Genomic DNA, 19,760 nt, shown 5'->3' on the forward strand with positions numbered 1-19,760 from the left:
CTTCTCTTTTTTTTTTTTTTTTTTTTAATCTGATATTATTGATAATATTGGAAAGTATACATTGTAAACTACATTTTAAGCCGGCGGAAAACATGAATATTCTTGGAGTCTAAGGCTTAAGGCTAAGCCGACGGACAACGGATAAGTTCCCGGAAACAACTAAAACTTACAACAAGAGAAATTTAAAGCAGAAAGAGAACAAACCCAACAACTAAACCATAGACACTTCTCTCTTTTCTCTTTTACTCTATTTTTGATTATTATTTATTTATTTGTCTTTTTGGTGAAAAAATTAGAGGTTTTGAGTCTATAATTTGAGGTTTTGAGTCCATGATTATCTCATCATCTAGGTGGGGAAGGTATTACACAACATTTTTCAGTTAAATAATAAAAATGGATTGGCTAATGACAAATATAAATAAACTCAACTAGACTACCAAGAATCAATAAAAGTGGAATTGTTTATTTGTTTGTTCTTTTGTGTCTTTCGAAAATTGTTTGTTTTATCACCATAGTTTAAAATATAACGATGAGTGGGTTTTAAGAGAAGTGGGTAATTGATTGATTCTACATAGACACCTCTTATTTCTTTAATCAGTTTATGTATCTTTGTCTCCCAACCATAGTTTAATGATTCTCTGAGCCATTTTGTAAGAAACTACTATTCTTGAATCTTGAAGATTGTGATATTAGTATAACTAATTTATTTAGAAATCTACATGCATAAATTGAAATGGATTCAGATAAATAATCAAGTGGTTGGTGATAGAATTGTTGTTGTATGTTATCCTCATTCAAATTCATACTCGATATAATAATACATGTAGTTGATTAAAAATATATTTTGAAATGGTCAATCAAGCAAAAGTTTTAGAAGTGGAGGGTGGGATCGATTGACCCTATAAGTCTATAACCTTTATTAAATGGGACTAGACTACAAACTTGAATCAATTGTAATGTTAGACCCATTTTTTTCTCTCTCTAATATTTGCCGTTTTCTCTCTATTAAATCTTTGTTTATTCATTGTATTCACAAAAATGCCATTATTTATGATTTATTTGAATTTCTTGCGAAAATGTTTATTACATTCATATCCTCATCTTCTTCTTTTATTTACGGTTGTACCACCGCAATCAATTTTCCAACAACTATGAACAACCAAATTTGAAGCTCTTAATGCTTCCACAACCTGAATTTGTAAGCTTAAATAACAGTTAATGCTAAGAGAACTTCATTTTCTTCCATCTCCTCTCCATTTTAATCATAGAAAACATTTATCTTGTTATATATCATGATTCTTGGATAGTGATTAAGTTGGCGCTGGGTTTCTTCCGTGGTGACTTAAGACGACATCCTTGGTGTTTGACATTGCGAACAACCACCGTCAGGTAATTTTCCGGTAGATTTCGTGATTTTCCTTGTGTTTTTGTTGAAATTAGACTTCATTTATTAGTCGACCCATCATAATGTAATATAAAGTCTATTATTTGGTCAGTTTTGCAATTTAAAGTTTATCGAGTTTCGAGCCCGTATACTAAAATGTCAGTCTCCTTAATTTCATTTGGAAACAAAAAAAATATGTCTTAGACTGCATTATAATATTTCTAACGGATACTTCCTTTACAGTCTACTGAAGTGTATTTTTGCAATTGACCAAATTATTGACTTTTTAGTCCAGACTGTCAGACGAAGTCTTCGCATGAAAAAAGGTAGTAGACTTCTATAGTGGTTAGTTTTGCAATTGACCAAAATATAAAAGTATTGACCATAATATTATTTATAAAAAAAATTACCAAGTTGACTGCAAAAGAAGTCTACTAGTGAAAAAATTAAAATGTTGGTCAACTCCAAAAATGACTAGGGCAGACTGCAAACGAAGTCACCATTTCTGGAGACTTCGTAAGTAGTCTAATTGGGAAAAGTCAAATTTGGTCAATTGCAAAACTAACCACAACGAAGTCTAACTTTTATAGTTGACGGATTTACGAAGTCTACTTGTTAGATAGAAGTCTACTACAAAGTCAATAGTTTGGTCAATTGCAAAAATAACCAGTGTAGACTGCAATCGAAATTAACTATTTGAAACTTTCAAAGAAGTCTACTCTTTTTTATGTTTTGAATTGCATAACTGACCCAAAAATTAACAAAGGAAGACAACAAAAGAAGTCAACAATAATAGTAGACTTCAAAAGGTGTCTGCTTTATTAAATTGTAATTGCAAAAATAGACCACAAGTAATAGACTTCACAAGTAGTCTCTGTATAGAAACTTGTTTATGTATACAATGTTGACATCAACATGAAGTCCTCAGAATTTGAAAACCAATTTGCAACAAGTTGGTGAATAATTTTAAAGATTTTCTTGTTGTACTCTTTGACATATGATATGTACTTGCTTCTATATGTTTTTGAAATGATTATGTATTATACATATGGAGAAATCAAGTTTTTGGTTTTCATAGGAAATTAGGTTATTAAATTATACTTATTTAGGAAGTCAAACTGTTGGATTTATCTCTAAAGTCTGTACAATTGAAATGGTCTTAATTGGAAATTTATAAAGAATTTTTTTTTGATTTTTTAGTTCGTTTGTGTTATATCGGTTATGTAATTGCCTATGTATATTTTGACGATGATAAATTTTTTATACTTTTTGCTTTCCTTAGAGGGTTGAGGGTTTAGGGGTTAGGGTTTAGGGTTTAGGGTTTAGGGTTTAGGGTTTATGGTATTTTAACTTGCTGCTTATTCTTTCAGGTAAATGGCGCAAATACCTGTTGTTTTCGGAGTATGGCTGACGAGAAATGGGTCTTGGCATTTGACATGGATGGACGCAAAGGTGGGAGAATGTTTTTTTTGCGGCACGGTTGTACATACGCTGAGCTTGTTGAAATGACTGTAGAAGATTATCTGATTGACAAAGAAACAGATATGGTTCAACTATCGTATCCCTTAACAGAGATGATGCTTCAGCAATTGCTTCAAGATACCCCTCCAGTCTATGTCACAAATGATAGATCAGTTCAAAACTTGATAGATTTTAGTTGTAGGAATGTTGTTCGCCTTTGCGTCTCTACGCAGTGCATGGATGGACATCCGGTTATGCCGCTCAACTCTCGTTATGTTGACAATGGAGAGCCAACAGCTGAATTTGGTAACGATGTAGAACCAGGTGCCGATGAGTGTGCAGATTAATGTGCAGAAGAATGTCATGAAACTGATCATACAGATGAGAAGCCGAAAGATGTTGATGACATGGATTTCGATTACAGTGAGTACGGGAAATTTAAAGATGAAGATGACGAAAGAGATGGAGATGACCTTGGACTAGATGCTGAAGAAGGGAAACCGTTTTTTGGTGGAATTCATGGACAGTTAAATAATCCTTGGATAGACCAACTGAAAGTAGGTCAATGCTTTGCATGCAAAGCTGACGTCATATCTGAGATGCGTATGACCGCGGTTATGTTAAAATTCTCTTTCTAAATTAAGAAGTCCACAAAGTCTTTGTTGGTGGTAATATGCTCTGTTCCATGATGCACATGGAGGGTCGTAGCCATTGTGACGAATGATCCAAACACTTTTTGGGTCACCAAATATCTGAACGTCCATATATGTTCTATTGTGGACCCTGTAGCTAACCGTAAGCGTTGCACCTCAAAATATATTGGGAGGCTTTTCGTCGACCGTGTAGGAATAGTTGGATTACACCACTTCGTACAGGGATTTACAATATGCGCAAGAATATGTGAGAGGAAGCGCGGAAGATGGATATTCAAAGTTGCCTTACTGTCTTCGGAAAATAGAGCAGTCAAACCCGGGCAGTGTCGTTGACCTTGTTGTTGATGACGAGCATAGGTTTAAGTATCTTTTCATATCTTTCGATGCTTCAATCCGTGGTTTCAATTACGTTAGGCGAGTTATTGTGGTTGATGCGACCCATCTCACTGGCAAGTATGAAGGTGTACTGTTAATCGTTTGTGCACAGGATGGTAACTTCCAGATATTTCCGTTGGCTTTTGGAATTGTCGACTCAGAGTGTGATGCTTCATGGAATTGTTTTTTCACCAAATTAAGTGAGTGTATCTCTGATGAATATCCTTTGGTTGTAGTTTCGGATAGGCACAGTTCAATAGCTAAGGCATGTTGCAATGTTATCCCATGGGCAACACGAGGGATATGTTATTACCATCTTCAACAAAACATAATTTCTAATTTCAATGGAAAGCAACTGATGTACTTGGTGAAAGGGGCAGCATATGCGCATACGCATGATGATTACAACCGCTACATGGCTTCGCTCACTAACATAAATCCGGCTCTTGCAGCGTATTTGAATGAGGCAGATCCAGCTTTATGGTCTTGAGTTTACTGTCCAGGAGATAGATACAATATCAAGACTAGCAAAATTGCGGAATCTATCAACTCCATGCTAAAGAAAGCCAAAGGTTAACCCATAACATATCTCATCGAGTTTATTACGAAAAAGTTAGGTAGGTGGTATTGGAAAAGACGAGAGGATGCACTAAGTCTGACCACCACTTTTAGTCGGGGTGTTGAATATTTATTGGCTGTAAGGGAACATTACGCAGATATGATGATAGTCGAACGCATTGATGGTTGGCGTTTCCACGTTCGTGGTGGGCAACATGACTGTTTGGTTGACTTAGAAGAAAAATCTTGTTCATGCGGGGTGTTTGGTGTTGCGAAAATTCCATGTTCACATGCAATTAAGGCTATCAAGTCCGCTGGATGGCATATATCTACCGTGGTGGAAGCTTACTATAGAAAAGATTATGTTTATGCATCGTACGCGGCTAACATTATGCCCAATGTCGAACACGCTCCGATTGGGCCAGATATCCGATGTATACCTCCAATACCGAAGCGGAAGCTTGGTAGGCAAAATAAGTCTCGTTGGCTTACATGGCTAGAGCTGTCACGTAAAAAAGGTATCAAGTCGCGGAAGACACAAAAGTCATATGCTTGTTCAAAATGCAGACAACCTGGATATACTCAACCTCATTGCGTGAGTAACATTCAATCAGATTATTTATAATGTTGTGTGGCTGTTTTTGGTGGTTATACTGTTAGATCTTGTTCAGGTTGCTGAATCTAAAATCGACGAAACAATTACTTAATATGACATAACTATACTACAAACTTGAAATAGACGAAACAATTACTTAAAAATATACAATATAATTTGGAATTTCTCTTATATTTTCTAAAAAGACACTTTTGTAAAACTTCGGAAAACAAAAATAATTCCGATTAGTTAATTTCTACAAATACTTTAATTAGGAGGTAGAAATTAAATAATATCCAATTTAACAGTATTTTAGCCGTAATTAGTTATTCAAATTTCTAAAAAGTTACAAAGGGGGAAATTTATTTTTGATGAATTCAGTAAGCCTAGTTAACCAGAATCAACCTTAAGCTACAAACATGCACTTGTTTGGGGTTTGGTGACTACTGATTAGTAAATGATCAAAAAGGTATTGAAGTGGTTTACTACTAGAATTGAGATTCAATGTTTTGGGGGAGCAGACTTGACGCTTAGGTTGCCCCGTGGGAGTTCTAGATCTCTTGTGTGGAGGGACAAGGGGATGATAGTGTTATTACAAGACACTAACTAATGTCTCTTCTCGGACAACGTTTCTATCTTTGTCTTTTTCTCCCCCAAGAGCTTAATCTCTTACCAGGTTCAAGATAACGAGCTTCACGTGTATTTGATCGTTTCTAACCGAATCCAAAATAAATAAATAAAAAACAATACAAGTACAAAAACACTGTTTGATCTGAAACAAATTGAAGTCGATGGAACTGATGAAACCAGAGTAACCCACATGTAGTAGATTAGCCAAACTTTTGTGAAGCAAGAGTGACAAGTAAAAAAGCAGAATGACCTTTGGCTACATTTTATACTAAGGTTAATACAGATAGAAGGAAATATAGTAATGTAAAAACAAACAACAAGTCAGACTATGTTTAATTCTTCAACATTTGCTAATACAACAGCTCCAATGAACAAACAGAGGCTTGCCTGTATATATAGTTCCTGACATAATAATAATAATCCACAAATATTTTGGATATAGAGTTGGGTTTCTACACTGAGTCAAAAACCGTTAACATTGATGATACAAAAGCTCTTACTCTTGTCTCTTGCAGCGACAGTGAATGATAATCAATCAGTTCCTGCTTCAGTGTGAAAGCAACTCCTCTGGTATAGCAGCTGGGTCCAAGTCCCAACAGTTTCCGGGCACACCACTAGTTTCTTCTTTAAGAAACCAAGATGGCACTTGATGAGAAAACCGCAGCATCTCTCTCCTCGGTATCCACTTTCTGCTCTCCTCCGTACCTCTCCTGCAATACACGGTTTTGTAACCCTCTACTTTCACCAGCGGGGCGATGCAAACCCCAAACTGTTCAGAATATTCATCAAGGATCTCAACCATTTCGTACTGGTGCCTCACTTCGTCTGGAGTTGAGTTGTTCCAGTTTGGTGACCAGTTCTTGTACACAGCCCAGATATCTCCGGTTTTGGGGAATATCCTAACACAACCGCCTCTTCCTGTTTTCTTGCCTTTCAAGAGATGGGAAAATATGTTAACATGGTCAACTATGTCAGTGTTTCGTATCCTGAAATGTCCACATGACTTTGTAAACCCGTACTGCACCCATTTCATTGTACCAAACTCGATGTCTGTCTTGGAGCTCAAGTAGGCTATGTCAATCTTAAAAGGTTGCACGGAGAGTACTTCCCGGACCATGCAATATAACCGTGGCATACCATCATCTTCATCATAAATTGCCCATATTTGCCTAGCCTCGAAGCACTCCTCTGCTCTGTTTTTATCAAAGTCATGGAAGTCGGAGTCTGGAACTGTTATAGGCCCGTTTATTTTCCGAGCAGATTGATGACCAGAGGAAACTGTTTTTCCTATTCTGGATACATCATCCCCTACCTTGGAGGAGGCACTTATTTGATCAAGGGGAGCCGCGTCCATAGTAGCCGCCGTTGCCTCTGAAGCCAATCTCATAATCTCTAGTCTTTGCTTAATATCTGTTTTAGCTTTGTTAATCAATAGCTTTCGCGCATCCAATCCTGTTGCAGAAGACCACCGTCGCATTGAACCATAACTTTGCCCAGGATGTTTAAACTCATGTTCCATGTTTGTATCCAAATTTGTTGCTTTTGATTCTGGATTAGATTTTGTAATGTTCTCAACAGATCCATTACCAGATGACCCCAAACCAATATTCCTCTTCTTCTCAGGTCTGCTGGCCTTAATCACTGACAGATCAGCAGACCAATTGGCTGGGCTTGGATATATCAGCTCAGAGGCCATGCTTTTCATTGAGTTCGTCCTGTTAGGGCCTTCTTTAACTTTTTTCCTTCCCCTACAGGCTACCCCATTGGTGGGCTTATAAGGATATCCATTGGATACTGACGACATGCGGTTTGACTCCAGATTCCCAGGAGGTGTTCCCACATATGAGCTCCAGTCATATGACTCATTTGTAACATATTCATATCCATGTGCAGGATACTGTCCTAAGAAATACGTAGAATTGGTAGGCATACGTGAAACAGCATCATAGCCATGACCTCCATAGCCATTACTTGTTGCATGAGATGGAGCTGCATATTGAATTGATGCACTAAGAGGAGCCGGCCCAGTCTCCAGAGCAATAAATGCTCCTCGGCAGTTCTTACATGACAGCCTCTTATTCACATACTTCCGCAGATACTCGTATTGCACTTTGCAAGAGGTGCATACAGTCCAGAAAGTATCAAGTCTTTCTGAAACTGGTGGACAACAATCGAATCCTGCGGGTGAGGGAGCATACTCTGTACTGTTCTTCTGGACCACCATGGAATCGATAACTTTCTTTCTTTTGTAATAAAAAGTGCTTTTCTTAAACTCAGCTGACAGGAAACTCCAAGCTTCAGATATGATCTGAAATGCCCCGTTAGCTCCAAGGCATTTGTTCTTGTCGGGATGGAGCAATACAGCCATCTTCTTGTACTGTTTCTTCACTTCTCTTTTTCCAGCTGATGGTTTTAGTCCGAGAACTGCATAGTAATCAATCTCCCCACTGCGCCTACTCTGAGAAGCTAAATAAACTTCGTACGTCGTGAGCATTTGAGACAAACCCTCCAAATCTGGAAACAGTGACTTGGCCCTCAACGCATAACTCCTTGCCCCTGAAAAATCCTTCTCAGCAAATCTTCTCTCAGCGATCTGCTTCGCTTTAAAAGCCTCTTCTCTGTATGCTTCCATGTAGAAATCAACTCAATTTCACCACCAAAAGTTCTGAAAAAGGAAACTAAGACCGTTCTGGGCAGCTAAATCGCACGAAATTGTCCATTTACACGCACCATATATACCATTATCTGCAAACAACATTTCACCAGAGTAAAATTAATACCTTCGGGTCACTTCACTACAACATAACCCAATACTTAAACCAAAGAGCTCAAAACACAACATTATTATGACAATCCCAAGAACCCATCCCAATCACTAAAAAGATCACACCTTTGCTCAAAACTTAGGACTCGAGATCAATCTCAAGCTTAAAAAAAAAAAAAAAACCCACTTCTCTACGGCTAACACTGATACAATAACAAAAACCCTCGAGTAGATTTGGGTATCTAAAAAAAGCCTCATCTTGAAGTCAAAGTAGCTTAAAAATCTCTCCTTTTTTTATCAGTTGAAACAGGTACATCATCAAATGTAAGCTATTAACTTCAACACAAAACCTATCAAGTAAAGATTTACATTAAAAACCCTTTTACTTTAGATTCGCTAAAACATCTCAACACACGACAAAATCAAATTCATCTTAAAAGAGCGAGAGAGAGAGAGAGAGAGAGAGAGAGATACAAGAAGCGATCTTACTGGGTAAAAATGGGTAACAACAATGCTGGCGAATTCTTCTTCCAGAGCTAAAGAAACAGATCAAGCTCTTGCAAAAAGAGAGATTTGTTGTGGATCTAACAAACTATAAATTAGGGTTTCAGATGAAGTGAAGAGGTTTCTTCGATTGACATATACACATCGCGGAATGGAATTTGCCGGCGAAAAACTCGAGAACTTCTTTTTTTTTTGCCGTCGATCGGAGAAATCGAAAATTTAGGGGAAAATTAACGATAAAAAAAATAAAAATTGGATTTTTATGTTTTTGGGTTTTTTATTTTTGATATATTTTGGTTTTAAGTAATTTTATTCACCAGTGAAAGTAAACGATGCTAATTTGCTAATAGTACTACTTCATGCTATCGTGCACTGTAATGAGCAGTGCGCATATTTATATACACATTTCTTTAATTTTGTTTTAAATCATATATCTAATATTTCGTTTCTTCATATAAAATTCTTAATGAAAGAAAAGGAGGCAAAACTTGAAAACATGAAAAAATAGTCTCCCGCCAATGTCCACACAAATTTGCGCCAACATGATTTTAAAGCATATGTAGGATCAGTTATATGGTTGAGCTTTTGGCATGACAAGATTTTAAGGTATGTAGGATCAGTTACGGTTGAGTTATTGACATGATATCACCAAGCATTATGTTTGTATTGGGGTGATGAAACAAAGACATGCTTGGCTTAATTAAGATCAGTGGTTGTCTTTCGTCCCTACTATTTGATATCCCCTTCATTGAATTGAAGATTGGTCAGTCTAGGGTGAGAGATGTTGGAAAGGAGGGTTCAATTTGAGTTTCCTTTTCTTGCTAGATCGCGGAGTCGAGGGATAGGGTCTCAATTATCTAAAATCATGCTATTCCAGAGATAAGTTCTAGGATTCGACGGGCTAATGCTTTGGTTGAATAAAGGAACTGCTAACTCAGGTCAAGAGCTCGAGGTCATCTTCATCACGACAAAGGAGTAGTTCTTGTTAGCGTCGGGTATGGTAGACTAGATTTTGGGTTTTCGATCTACCTCTCGTTTATCAGATTTCCTTTTCGGTGGTTTTCTTCTTTCGTCCCGACCCTTTTCCATAACTTTGTATTCCGATAGATCCAAAAGTCCAATGCCATTTAGATAGATGCATAAAAAATGTGATGGATGCAGAATTGGTAAAGGATGCAGAAGAAAAAACGAGTCGTAGAGAAAAATGATAGATAGAATCATATAGAAGCAATTAAGAAGAGATGAAAAGAATGTGAAAACCCTGAAAATGGAAAAAGCCATGGAAAGAATGTAAAAACCCATGAAAACACAACCCTTTAAACAATAAAAACTTTATGTATTTGCTTTTTCATCTAGGTGGATATATGATATGTTAATTTCTTAATGTACTTGTTCCATAGCAACATATTTCAAGAGTTGATTTCAATAATAACTAACACAAATGATCGAGTGAGAAGCATTGACTAAAGAAGACCTCTCGCACAAGGAGCAAATTTCATTTGTAAAAATCTATTGAGACAGCTCAATCGAACTCGGTAAGCTGATCGAGTACAATTGGACAGATCGGCTATCATTCGAGATGGTAAACTATGATAACTTAATAACATGTGGACGAATAACACATGACCAAAAATGCATAAATTAAAACTATGTGTATTGGTAGGTTTTTGTTGAGTTTGTCATAATTAAAATAAATCAAAAAAGTAATTTTTAATCAAAAAAGCCAAAAATGGATTCTAAAAGTTTCTCATTTGAGAAACCCATGAGAGGCTGTGACATGGTGAGTGGTGACAAATGTCACTTTTTAAGTACGTAGATTTTATGATCATAAACTAAATCCTTAATAACTTCTTTAATTGATTAAATAGTTTAAATATTGTTATTTTTATTTTTTTTTGGTAAATCATTAAAAAGATAAGCTATTTAACAAATTCTATTATGCATAATGTTAAATTATACATTCATATTATTTTAAATTAATATAAGTTGATATAATAAAAAATATTAGTATGATTAAAACAAATTATGAGAGTTGAAAAAAAATATATTAGTATTGTGACATTGTGACTAACTATATTAGTATTTCTAATTATGTTATTGATACAATATGATATATGGTATAAAATATAACTAATTAATAAAATTAAATATATTTAATAAGTAATTTTTTATTTCTAAAAAATATTAATATTAATATTTTTTATAATTTAAGATAAAATGCAAAACAAAATAACAAAATAAGTATTCAAATAAAATAAAATTAAAAATATTAGGTTACATTAAAGATACTGATATTATATTAATTAGAAACTCATATTAGTTTCTCACCAATGGACACACAAAGTTAAGTAAGGTTTTTGAAATTTTTCTACACTAAAAAAATTAATACTATATTGGTGGGAGACTCTTTGGGTTTCTCACAAATGCACATGTTCTAAGTGATTACTAAGAGGAAATGATGCAAAGAAAGATTGTGTCCTGGACATATGCAACTAATGGTAGGAGTTCTTGACTTAACTGATGATAGGTCCTGAAATTAATCCCATTAAACCATACATCACTCATAATCTACTAGGGTAGCACCTTTGGTCTATAAACAACTAGAACATAAAACACAATTAACAATAAAATTCCATGATTTTTTTCTTTTGTAGAAACTAAAATTAAGAACACAAATTTCAAATGTCTATGAATGTTTCAAACCTTTTCTAGAATTTATATTACTGAATCATGCACATTTATATCAATCTCAAAATATTTTCGCATAAAAAAGAGTAAAATCGTCTATATATTAAAAAAGTGTTTTTCTTTTCTAAATAGTATTTGGTTGACAAAAAAAATCAGTCACTTTATTATTTTATTTATTCATTTAATTCTATTATATTATCACATTTATCAAACACATTATTGACTATCCGTGTTCTCTTTAAACCAATTGCCAAACACAATTAAATATTTTATAATACCTAAAATTGGCAAATTTGGATACTTTTAAGTCCTCTATTATCAAGAAAATTAATATTTTACATATTTTTAATGCATATTAATTTTAATGCCTCAATATTTTTAATGCAAATTAATTTATAAATTGAATGGTTTCTATTTTAAATTAATTTGCATTATTACAAACTGGAGATAAGGAGTTTACAAAGGAAATTGCAGAAATTAATGATCTAAACGACCGGACAAGACAATTCGCCTTCAAATTCAACGAACGAGAAATCGTGGACAAGGAGAAGTGAGGGAAGGCGGTACAAAGAAGCTGAAAATCATCTAGAATATTAGAGAAGGCCGGCCAATCCTCTGGGGCATGAACCATTGCGATTAAATCTGCACAATCCGTCTCAAAATGCTGACAGGAGACGTCGTTGGCAAGGATGCACTCTATAGCCCAAATCAGAGCTTCCAACTCTGTAGCGGGGAAGGACTTTGTTAGAGAGATCTAGCACCCAACAATAAAGTCTGGGCATTACTATTACCACACCACCAACCGAGGCATGAATTTATCTCAGATGCTTTTCAGGAGCCATCTATTTGACAATAAAGACCAGGACCCGGAAGCCTCGAGGGAATCAAAGAGTCCGTAGTATCGGAACTAGCGAATGGAATCCCTGCCTGAGACTGCACATCTTCCCATAATATTTTTTCACTTGCAGCTTGAGTAATCACCTCATCTAAGGCGAGCTGCGTACCTTGAAAAATCTTTTTATTTCTATCCTTCCAAATCGACCATATTATCCAAGGCAACTGATTAAATGACTCTCGATCTCCAAAGAGAGATGCTCCACCCCAATAGATAAAGTCAAGATTCGAATACACGGAATCATAAGGAAAACCCCCTGAAGAAACCTGAAACGGTGTCAAACCCCAAATTTGACCTGAACGAGGGTATAGAAACAAAGCGTGATTAACTGTCTCACACGCTGAATCACATCTTTTACACCTGGTACCACACGGGATACCGCGATGAGCTAAACGATCCGTCACTGGAAGAGTGCCAAAGGCAATTTGCCAGAAAAAATGCTTAATCTTTGGAGGGACATGGAGTTTCCAATCATGAGCTCTTAAAGCCATACATGTTGGACAATATTCTAACTCTTTCGCCATCTCCCTAGTCAACCCATAACCAGATCGCACCAAGTATTTCCCAGATTTAACATAGTGTCATACCAACCGATCCGGCTTTAAAGACCTGCTTATTGTCCTTCTTAGAATAATCGAAATATCTTCCGGATCCATAAACTCCTGAAGAATAGGTAGATGCCACTCTCTGGTGACCGGATTAATTAAGTGATTAACCATTAAATTTGGGTGCAAAAGTCTACTCCGACCATTAGCGGGTCAAGGATGTTGATCAGGAATCCAAGGATCACGCCATACCAAAATATTAGAGCCAGTACGACGATCCATATTGCACCACGCATCACTAGATCTTTGATCAAAAAATGCTCTTCTAACCAAACGACGGTGAATAAGGCTTCTTAGCCAAAAACGGATTCTTGTTCCGGAAATACCGACCCCGCATCACCTGAGCAAACAAAGAGTTCAGAAATTGGACCAATCGCCAATACTGTTTAGCGAGCATCGCATTATTGAATTTATCCAAGGCTCTAAATCTCAAACCTCCATTATCTTTACCTTCACACAACTTATTCCAAGCCATCCAATGTAAACCCCTATCCTTATCGTTGGAGCTCCACCAGAAATTTGAAACAGCGCTAGTTAACTTAGACGTCAAATCCTGGGGAAGTTTGAAGCATGACATGACATGGGTTGGGAGGGCCAAAGCTACTGAGTTAATTAAAATTTCATTCCCACCCCTTGATAGATACTTCGCCGACCAACCATTTACCTGATCTTCCAATCATTCAGAGTATTCTATAGTTTTGTTGTTTAGTTTTCTAAAATCTTGTAAAGTGCTGCAACAATATATGTATTTTTGTGATATTTTCCATGACTTTATTTTGTGAAGAAAATATATAAAACTATGAATCAATAATATAATAATTGAATTTATTAACAATACTAGATTCTTTTGTTTTAATTGAATAACACAAAACTTTTATTAACTTTATAAAAGTTTGAAACCAATAACCCATATTTTATCTAATAATAACTGATTCTATGTAACATTTAAAGTATTTAACACTCTATTCAAATCTCAAACCAATAATCCTTGCTAAATCTTTTGAGATTGTTGTCATTTAGAAATTTTGATTAGCAACAAAACATAGAAGAGTCATTGATACAACAGAGAAATTTTATACTCCATTTCTCGTAACTGATTATGACAAAATAGTTGCAACATATATTCATCACAATGTTGTTGTGACTTTTTGTTACATTTTTTTTTCTTGTGACCATCGTTTTGCAACCGTTTACAATTTGTCACAGTATTTATTTTTTACGGAATTTTTTCCTATTGAGACAAAATAGTTGGTTCAATAAACTTAGATTTTTTTGTAGTCGTAAATTTGTGTAATGTAAGGACAAATAAATGTAGTATACAGTATATCAAACACACCTTGTAGTTTCGTATATAGAAAAATCGAATTGATCGTAGCAATTCATTCCGATGTATCATAAAAATGGGGATGTGCTTCAATAACATTCTTGGAATAATATAACAAACAACTCTTTAACTCTATATCTAATGATTCATATTTTCTATACCCTTTCTTTCGATTTTGATCATGTTTCTGATTCTCTGACAACACACCTCGTTACAAAAAGTCCAAACATTTTTAGAAATTATTACACAAAATAGAATCAGCTGAAGAAAAGAGAAAAAAATCGATAAATGAAGAATTGAGAGACAGCCCTAAAATAAAAAAAAAAAAAAAAAAAAAAAAAAAAAANCAAGAGCAATAAGCAAAAGTCCACTTTGTTTGGTTTTAGACAAAAACAGTAACGTACTTTTGGTCAAACTCTGTTGAAGGAATCAATCTCTTCCCTTGTAAATCTCACCCTCCTGTCACCATCTCACCCTCCGTCACTTTCCCAATTTAATTAAAAATCAGAAACCCTACATATACACCTAGGTTTAGGGTTTCGCCTTTTTCCAGAGAAAAAAAAAATACTAGTTTCTTTCTTTCTTTTTCTTCAAGTTATTAGTTATTACTACTAATCTGGTACGCTACAGCGCACCGAAATCCCACAGATGTATAATGCTCTGAGCCGTTGATGAAGATGAAGCAACTGCCACATGTCTTTCATCAGCAACAATGGCGTCAACTTCTCCTACTCTCTCCCTAATACTGTACAGGTACGCTCCACTCTCTACCTCCCACACGCGCATTACACCTCCTGCGCACATTAGCGCGTGCAGTCTATTCACACATCCCATCACTCTTCTCTGCGCAGCTCCGCTCACACGGAACTCGCACACCGTTTCTTGCGTGTTCACCCTGCGCACGCTAGCGTTACCTCTGCTGTCCATCCTAACGTAAGCCTCTTCGTTGGCGTCGAAACCTGTCACCGTTAGTCCTCTACGTTGCTCTTCGTCTTCTCCTATGATCACTCCTTGGTTTCTCAGATCGATAGCCATGATCCTCCACCTCGTGCATGCTACCGCCGTCTCGTTACCGGAGATTCTTAGGCGGCCAAGCGACGTTGTTAGCTCTGTTAACGTGTGCCATCCCATGACGGCTTCAGGGTCGGTGAGCGTGCCACCTACGAATGTTGTCTCTTCGCTGTTGCAGTCCCATATGTGGAAGGCACGACCTGGCACACCCGCGAAAAGACCCACCCACCAACGTCCGCAGCCAGTGAAATCAACCAACGTACCGTCGTTGACTATATCTCCCGCGTAAGCCGTGCGTGTGTGACCAACGCCGTCTATATCCGCCACGTGGATGTCTCCGTCCATTGTAGCGAACGTCAGTCTTGAGTCGGAGATAACAATGCCCGAGACGGCTCGTGAGAATCTTCCGAAGCGGTCACGAAGAGGCGGCCGTAGAGTCCTGACGTGGAGACGGTTGTTCAAGAGAAAGAGCCGGACGGTTCCGTCGGCGAACCCTGCTGCTAGATATATGTCGGAGAGAGTGAGACAGCGGCAGGAGAGACTGTCTGGCTCGTCCACATCAGACGGGTCAAATTGGAGTGTGAAGTAGGTGTGAGTACGCGTCCTGAAGTTTGTGGCCGTCCGATGACGGTAAATGAACTCGTTCCGCCACGTGTCGTGCATCAGATGTGTTCTAGCCCAAACTTGGCGAGAGAGGAGTTGCCATAGATGGTCGGAGCGAGAGACAGCTTGCCACGTGGTGCAAACCTGCAATTTAAAAAACATATCAAGATTATAATAAGTTTAATTAGTACATTAATTAAATGTAACAGTACTAACAGAAGCAAGAGATTGGTTGAATAATTAAAATAAATAGAGGATTAANGAGGGGGGGGGAGAGAGTTAAAATGACATAGAAAGAAGATAAGTAGGCCTGCAACGAAGCATGAAAGACTCTATATAGGGACTAGGAAGATAGAAAGACAACGACAGACTCAGACACAAGCTCTGCGTATATTTGTCTTACTCATCGAAAACACAACTCATTTTATAAAAAAAAAATCTATTTTATGACATATGTTCAATTGACGCGACTAATCAATCTCTGCAAAGCTACAACAGATATTACAACAGAAGCCCTAGTGTAAAAGGAATAACGAGAGAAGCCCTAGTCCCATGTCAAAAAAAAATAATAATAATGTGACAATAATACAAAACAGATGATATGGTTTTTGTTAATTTATTATAATAGCAGGACAGATGAGTAGACTTTAAATGAGTTGAGAGATGAACATGAGATTACGACTTTGCCAACAAGCGTGCCCTTCTCTCTTTCATTTCCAAGAAAGGATAGCTTTAAGCCTTTGTCTTGTTAAAAGTAGAGCTTCCCATAAATACTCAAATATTACACTTATATATATTTGTACTACTAAGTAGATTTTATTTTCTCTCCTCTCTCCAACAATCCGTGGACCTACATTCTCTACTTTCATGTGTACATTCTACACAGTACATAATTTTTTTGTTTCTCTATTAATTAATATTCATCAAAGAAAACCTAAAAACAAACTATTTTGAACTCTATTTTAAAAGCATTGCGAAGTCAAAATGTCTAATGTCTACTAGTCAGAAAATCAAATAAGACAATAATAATCGCAGGGCACGAAATGTATCATTTTATAAAATGACTAAATCTATGTTCACTGCAGATGGCGAACTCAACTTTTCTATAAGTTTATCTCAGTTGGACAAGTAAACTATGTTGGCATGGCCAATCCAATCGATTATTCTGCAAATTACCAATCAAAATCAAAAATCACATGTGGCTAGTAGGATTTATAAACACGGAAAGAAAGTATTTCAAATATTCCTGAGTTGTGTAAGATGACAAGATTCAGAATACTTCACTTTTGTATTTTAATGTCATATATATTTCAAATGTAAGAACATAATATAATCTAGGGACACCACGTGCTCTAAGAGACCCTTAACCTTAACATTGGGTTCCATGTGCTTTCCGGCATATGTAGTGCCCATACTGTCGTGTCTTTTGACTGAAAAATTAAGGAAAGGAGAAAAGATAAAAACCCACTTCGATAGAAAAGATGAATCCAGCCAGGAAAAAAAAGAAAGATGAATCCATGATCGATTTCAAAGTGAAAACAACAATGAAGACTCTATGTTTATGGCCTTAATTCTCTGACAAAAGTGTTATGCTGTAACCACACTGCAGTTTTCTTCAAATGCTATACTTTAGGGCAAATTTGAAAATTCAATTTATTAGAAAATAATATGGAATTAATAAAGATTTAGAATTAAAATAGAATACTTACATATATATATATATAGAGAGAGAGAAAAAAAGAGAATGAGAAGTTGTCAGAAGCTCTGCATGCATTACTCACTGGATCATAATATATATTGGCAGAGAAAAACTAATAAAAGCAGGACGCAAAAAATGTACATAAGTACTTATATACTATTCCTCGTTACTATATATGAGGAAAAAAACTTCAGCATTATATATATGTATTATTATTTATTTATTTTTGATGAACAAAAGAAAAAATAGCAATTTTCAAATATGACATAGGATTATGAAAAAGAATATATATGTATGGCTGATATAATACATGGATCATGTATATGTCGATGAATAGAGTTTGCATGTATGTAGATAATAACCTAATGTGGTAATATAAGACTAACATTGGCAAGGCAAAAAGACAGGACCTTACTTGGGTTTCCTTTTCAATCTCTTTTTAGATGTTCTTAAATGTGCAACGACATTTTCTAATTTTATGAGCCTGTCGTGAGAGGTCACTTTCTAACAGATATTTTATTTTTAGACAATTGAAAGATAAATACCGTTATAAATATACAAGAGAAAATATATTAAATGTATTGGGCAATGGACTAAAGACTACTGTGCCTAATGTCTATCAACATTTTTTGGAGCTAGTCAAGAAAGTGCTTAATTTGATTATTGTTGTAAGAACTTTTGAGTCAAAAAGTGGATTTCTTGATCTCAAGAAAAAAAAGAGGCTTTCTACATGCCAAGAAAGGAAGATTTAAAGCCAAAAAAATTATATCTAAACCTTGATTTTGTGCCCTAAGGGATCCAATCCATATTATAATATTAATATTAGAGTTACATATCCCAATTTTCACAAAGATTACACAAGCGAAATGGGGTTGTATGGTCTCCTTGGAGGATCCAAAAATAGACATTAAAAGGTATCAAAAGTGGACGAGAGAACAAAGGAAAAGAAATAAACTTATTGGGTAAAAACGGAAGACAAAAAGTTTCTAAATGAATAAAAAGAAAAACAAAGTCCCCAAACCATATGATATGTGAAAGAGACATCAAATTAATGTCGTCTTGTTAGACATAAAAAGTTGGACTTGGACCCATCATAGAAACACAGAAAGGGCGGTTACCTTTCCAAAGGTCAGTTTTTTTTTTTAATAAAAATTCTTTAATTTTGATTTGTCTCTTCAGAATCCCACCCTTAAAAACTACTTTCACATTCAATTTAAGTAACTTCATCACTTAATGATGATCTTAAATTATAAGAATTGTTTAATATAATACCAAAAAGAATTGGAACGGCGAAATCAAATCTAAGCTTAGAAACAACTAAAGTACAAGAGACTTGAAACAAGTAGTACATTTGACTTACGACCACTTTGACTTTGTATTGTCTGTATAAGATCTATGTCTCACTATATATTTTCAAGCTCAAGCTAGTAAACAAATTCAGATAGTGTAACGCACGTAGAGTGAGATCTACTTCTATAGAAATGAAAATAGTTTTTCCTACTTTAAGTATAGACACGAGAAAATTGATGTGTCTCGACCGTTATGAAACTAAAAGAAGGGTATTCAAAGAACGTCAGAACTGACCCGGAAAACGTTGGCAAGAGCCGGAGCTGCGGCGAGGAGGCCAGCGGATGAGGAAGCGTCAACAGCGACCTGAACGGCGAGAGATTCAAGAAAAGGCTCCGGCCAGACGTCGTTGGCGCCGCGGCGAGGGCGAGAAGGAGATGGGGCCTCGAAAACGCCGCCGCTTCCACCGGCGCCGGAGTCTCCGTTGTAAGAAGAGGAGGAGGAAGACATGAGAAGGAACAGGGGAGGAAGAAGAAGAAACGGAGAGAGAGGAGAAAAAGAATGGTGGGGGAGAGAGGAAACAAAGGACAAAAAGTGTAGATAAAGACATACTTCTACGAGGTGGGGGACCCAGGTTGTGGAGGGTATGTTTTTCTTTCTATTTTTTGTTTGTCAAGAATCAAGATACATGTTATTATTTACTTGTAAAGTATGAGAATAAGAT

General features: G+C 36.1%; 2 protein-coding genes across 2 annotated transcripts; both read right to left on the minus strand.

Annotated features, from left to right (window-relative positions):
- LOC104719283 lies at positions 6,025-9,260 on the minus strand. The gene is made up of 2 exons (XM_010437165.2): positions 8,910-9,260; positions 6,025-8,401 (listed from the first exon to the last, which is right to left on the minus strand). The coding sequence occupies exon 2, from the start codon at positions 8,286-8,288 to the stop codon at positions 6,204-6,206; it is 2,085 nt and encodes a 694-aa protein (XP_010435467.1). The 5' UTR covers positions 8,289-8,401; positions 8,910-9,260; the 3' UTR covers positions 6,025-6,203.
- LOC104719284 (transcriptional regulator STERILE APETALA-like) lies at positions 15,061-19,546 on the minus strand. The gene is made up of 2 exons (XM_010437168.2): positions 19,334-19,546; positions 15,061-16,194 (listed from the first exon to the last, which is right to left on the minus strand). Exons 1-2 carry the CDS (start codon positions 19,544-19,546, stop codon positions 15,061-15,063), a joined length of 1,347 nt encoding a protein of 448 aa, XP_010435470.1.

Source organism: Camelina sativa, chromosome 10 (genome assembly GCF_000633955.1).
Source record: "Camelina sativa cultivar DH55 chromosome 10, Cs, whole genome shotgun sequence".
Lineage (NCBI taxonomy): Eukaryota > Viridiplantae > Streptophyta > Magnoliopsida > Brassicales > Brassicaceae > Camelina > Camelina sativa.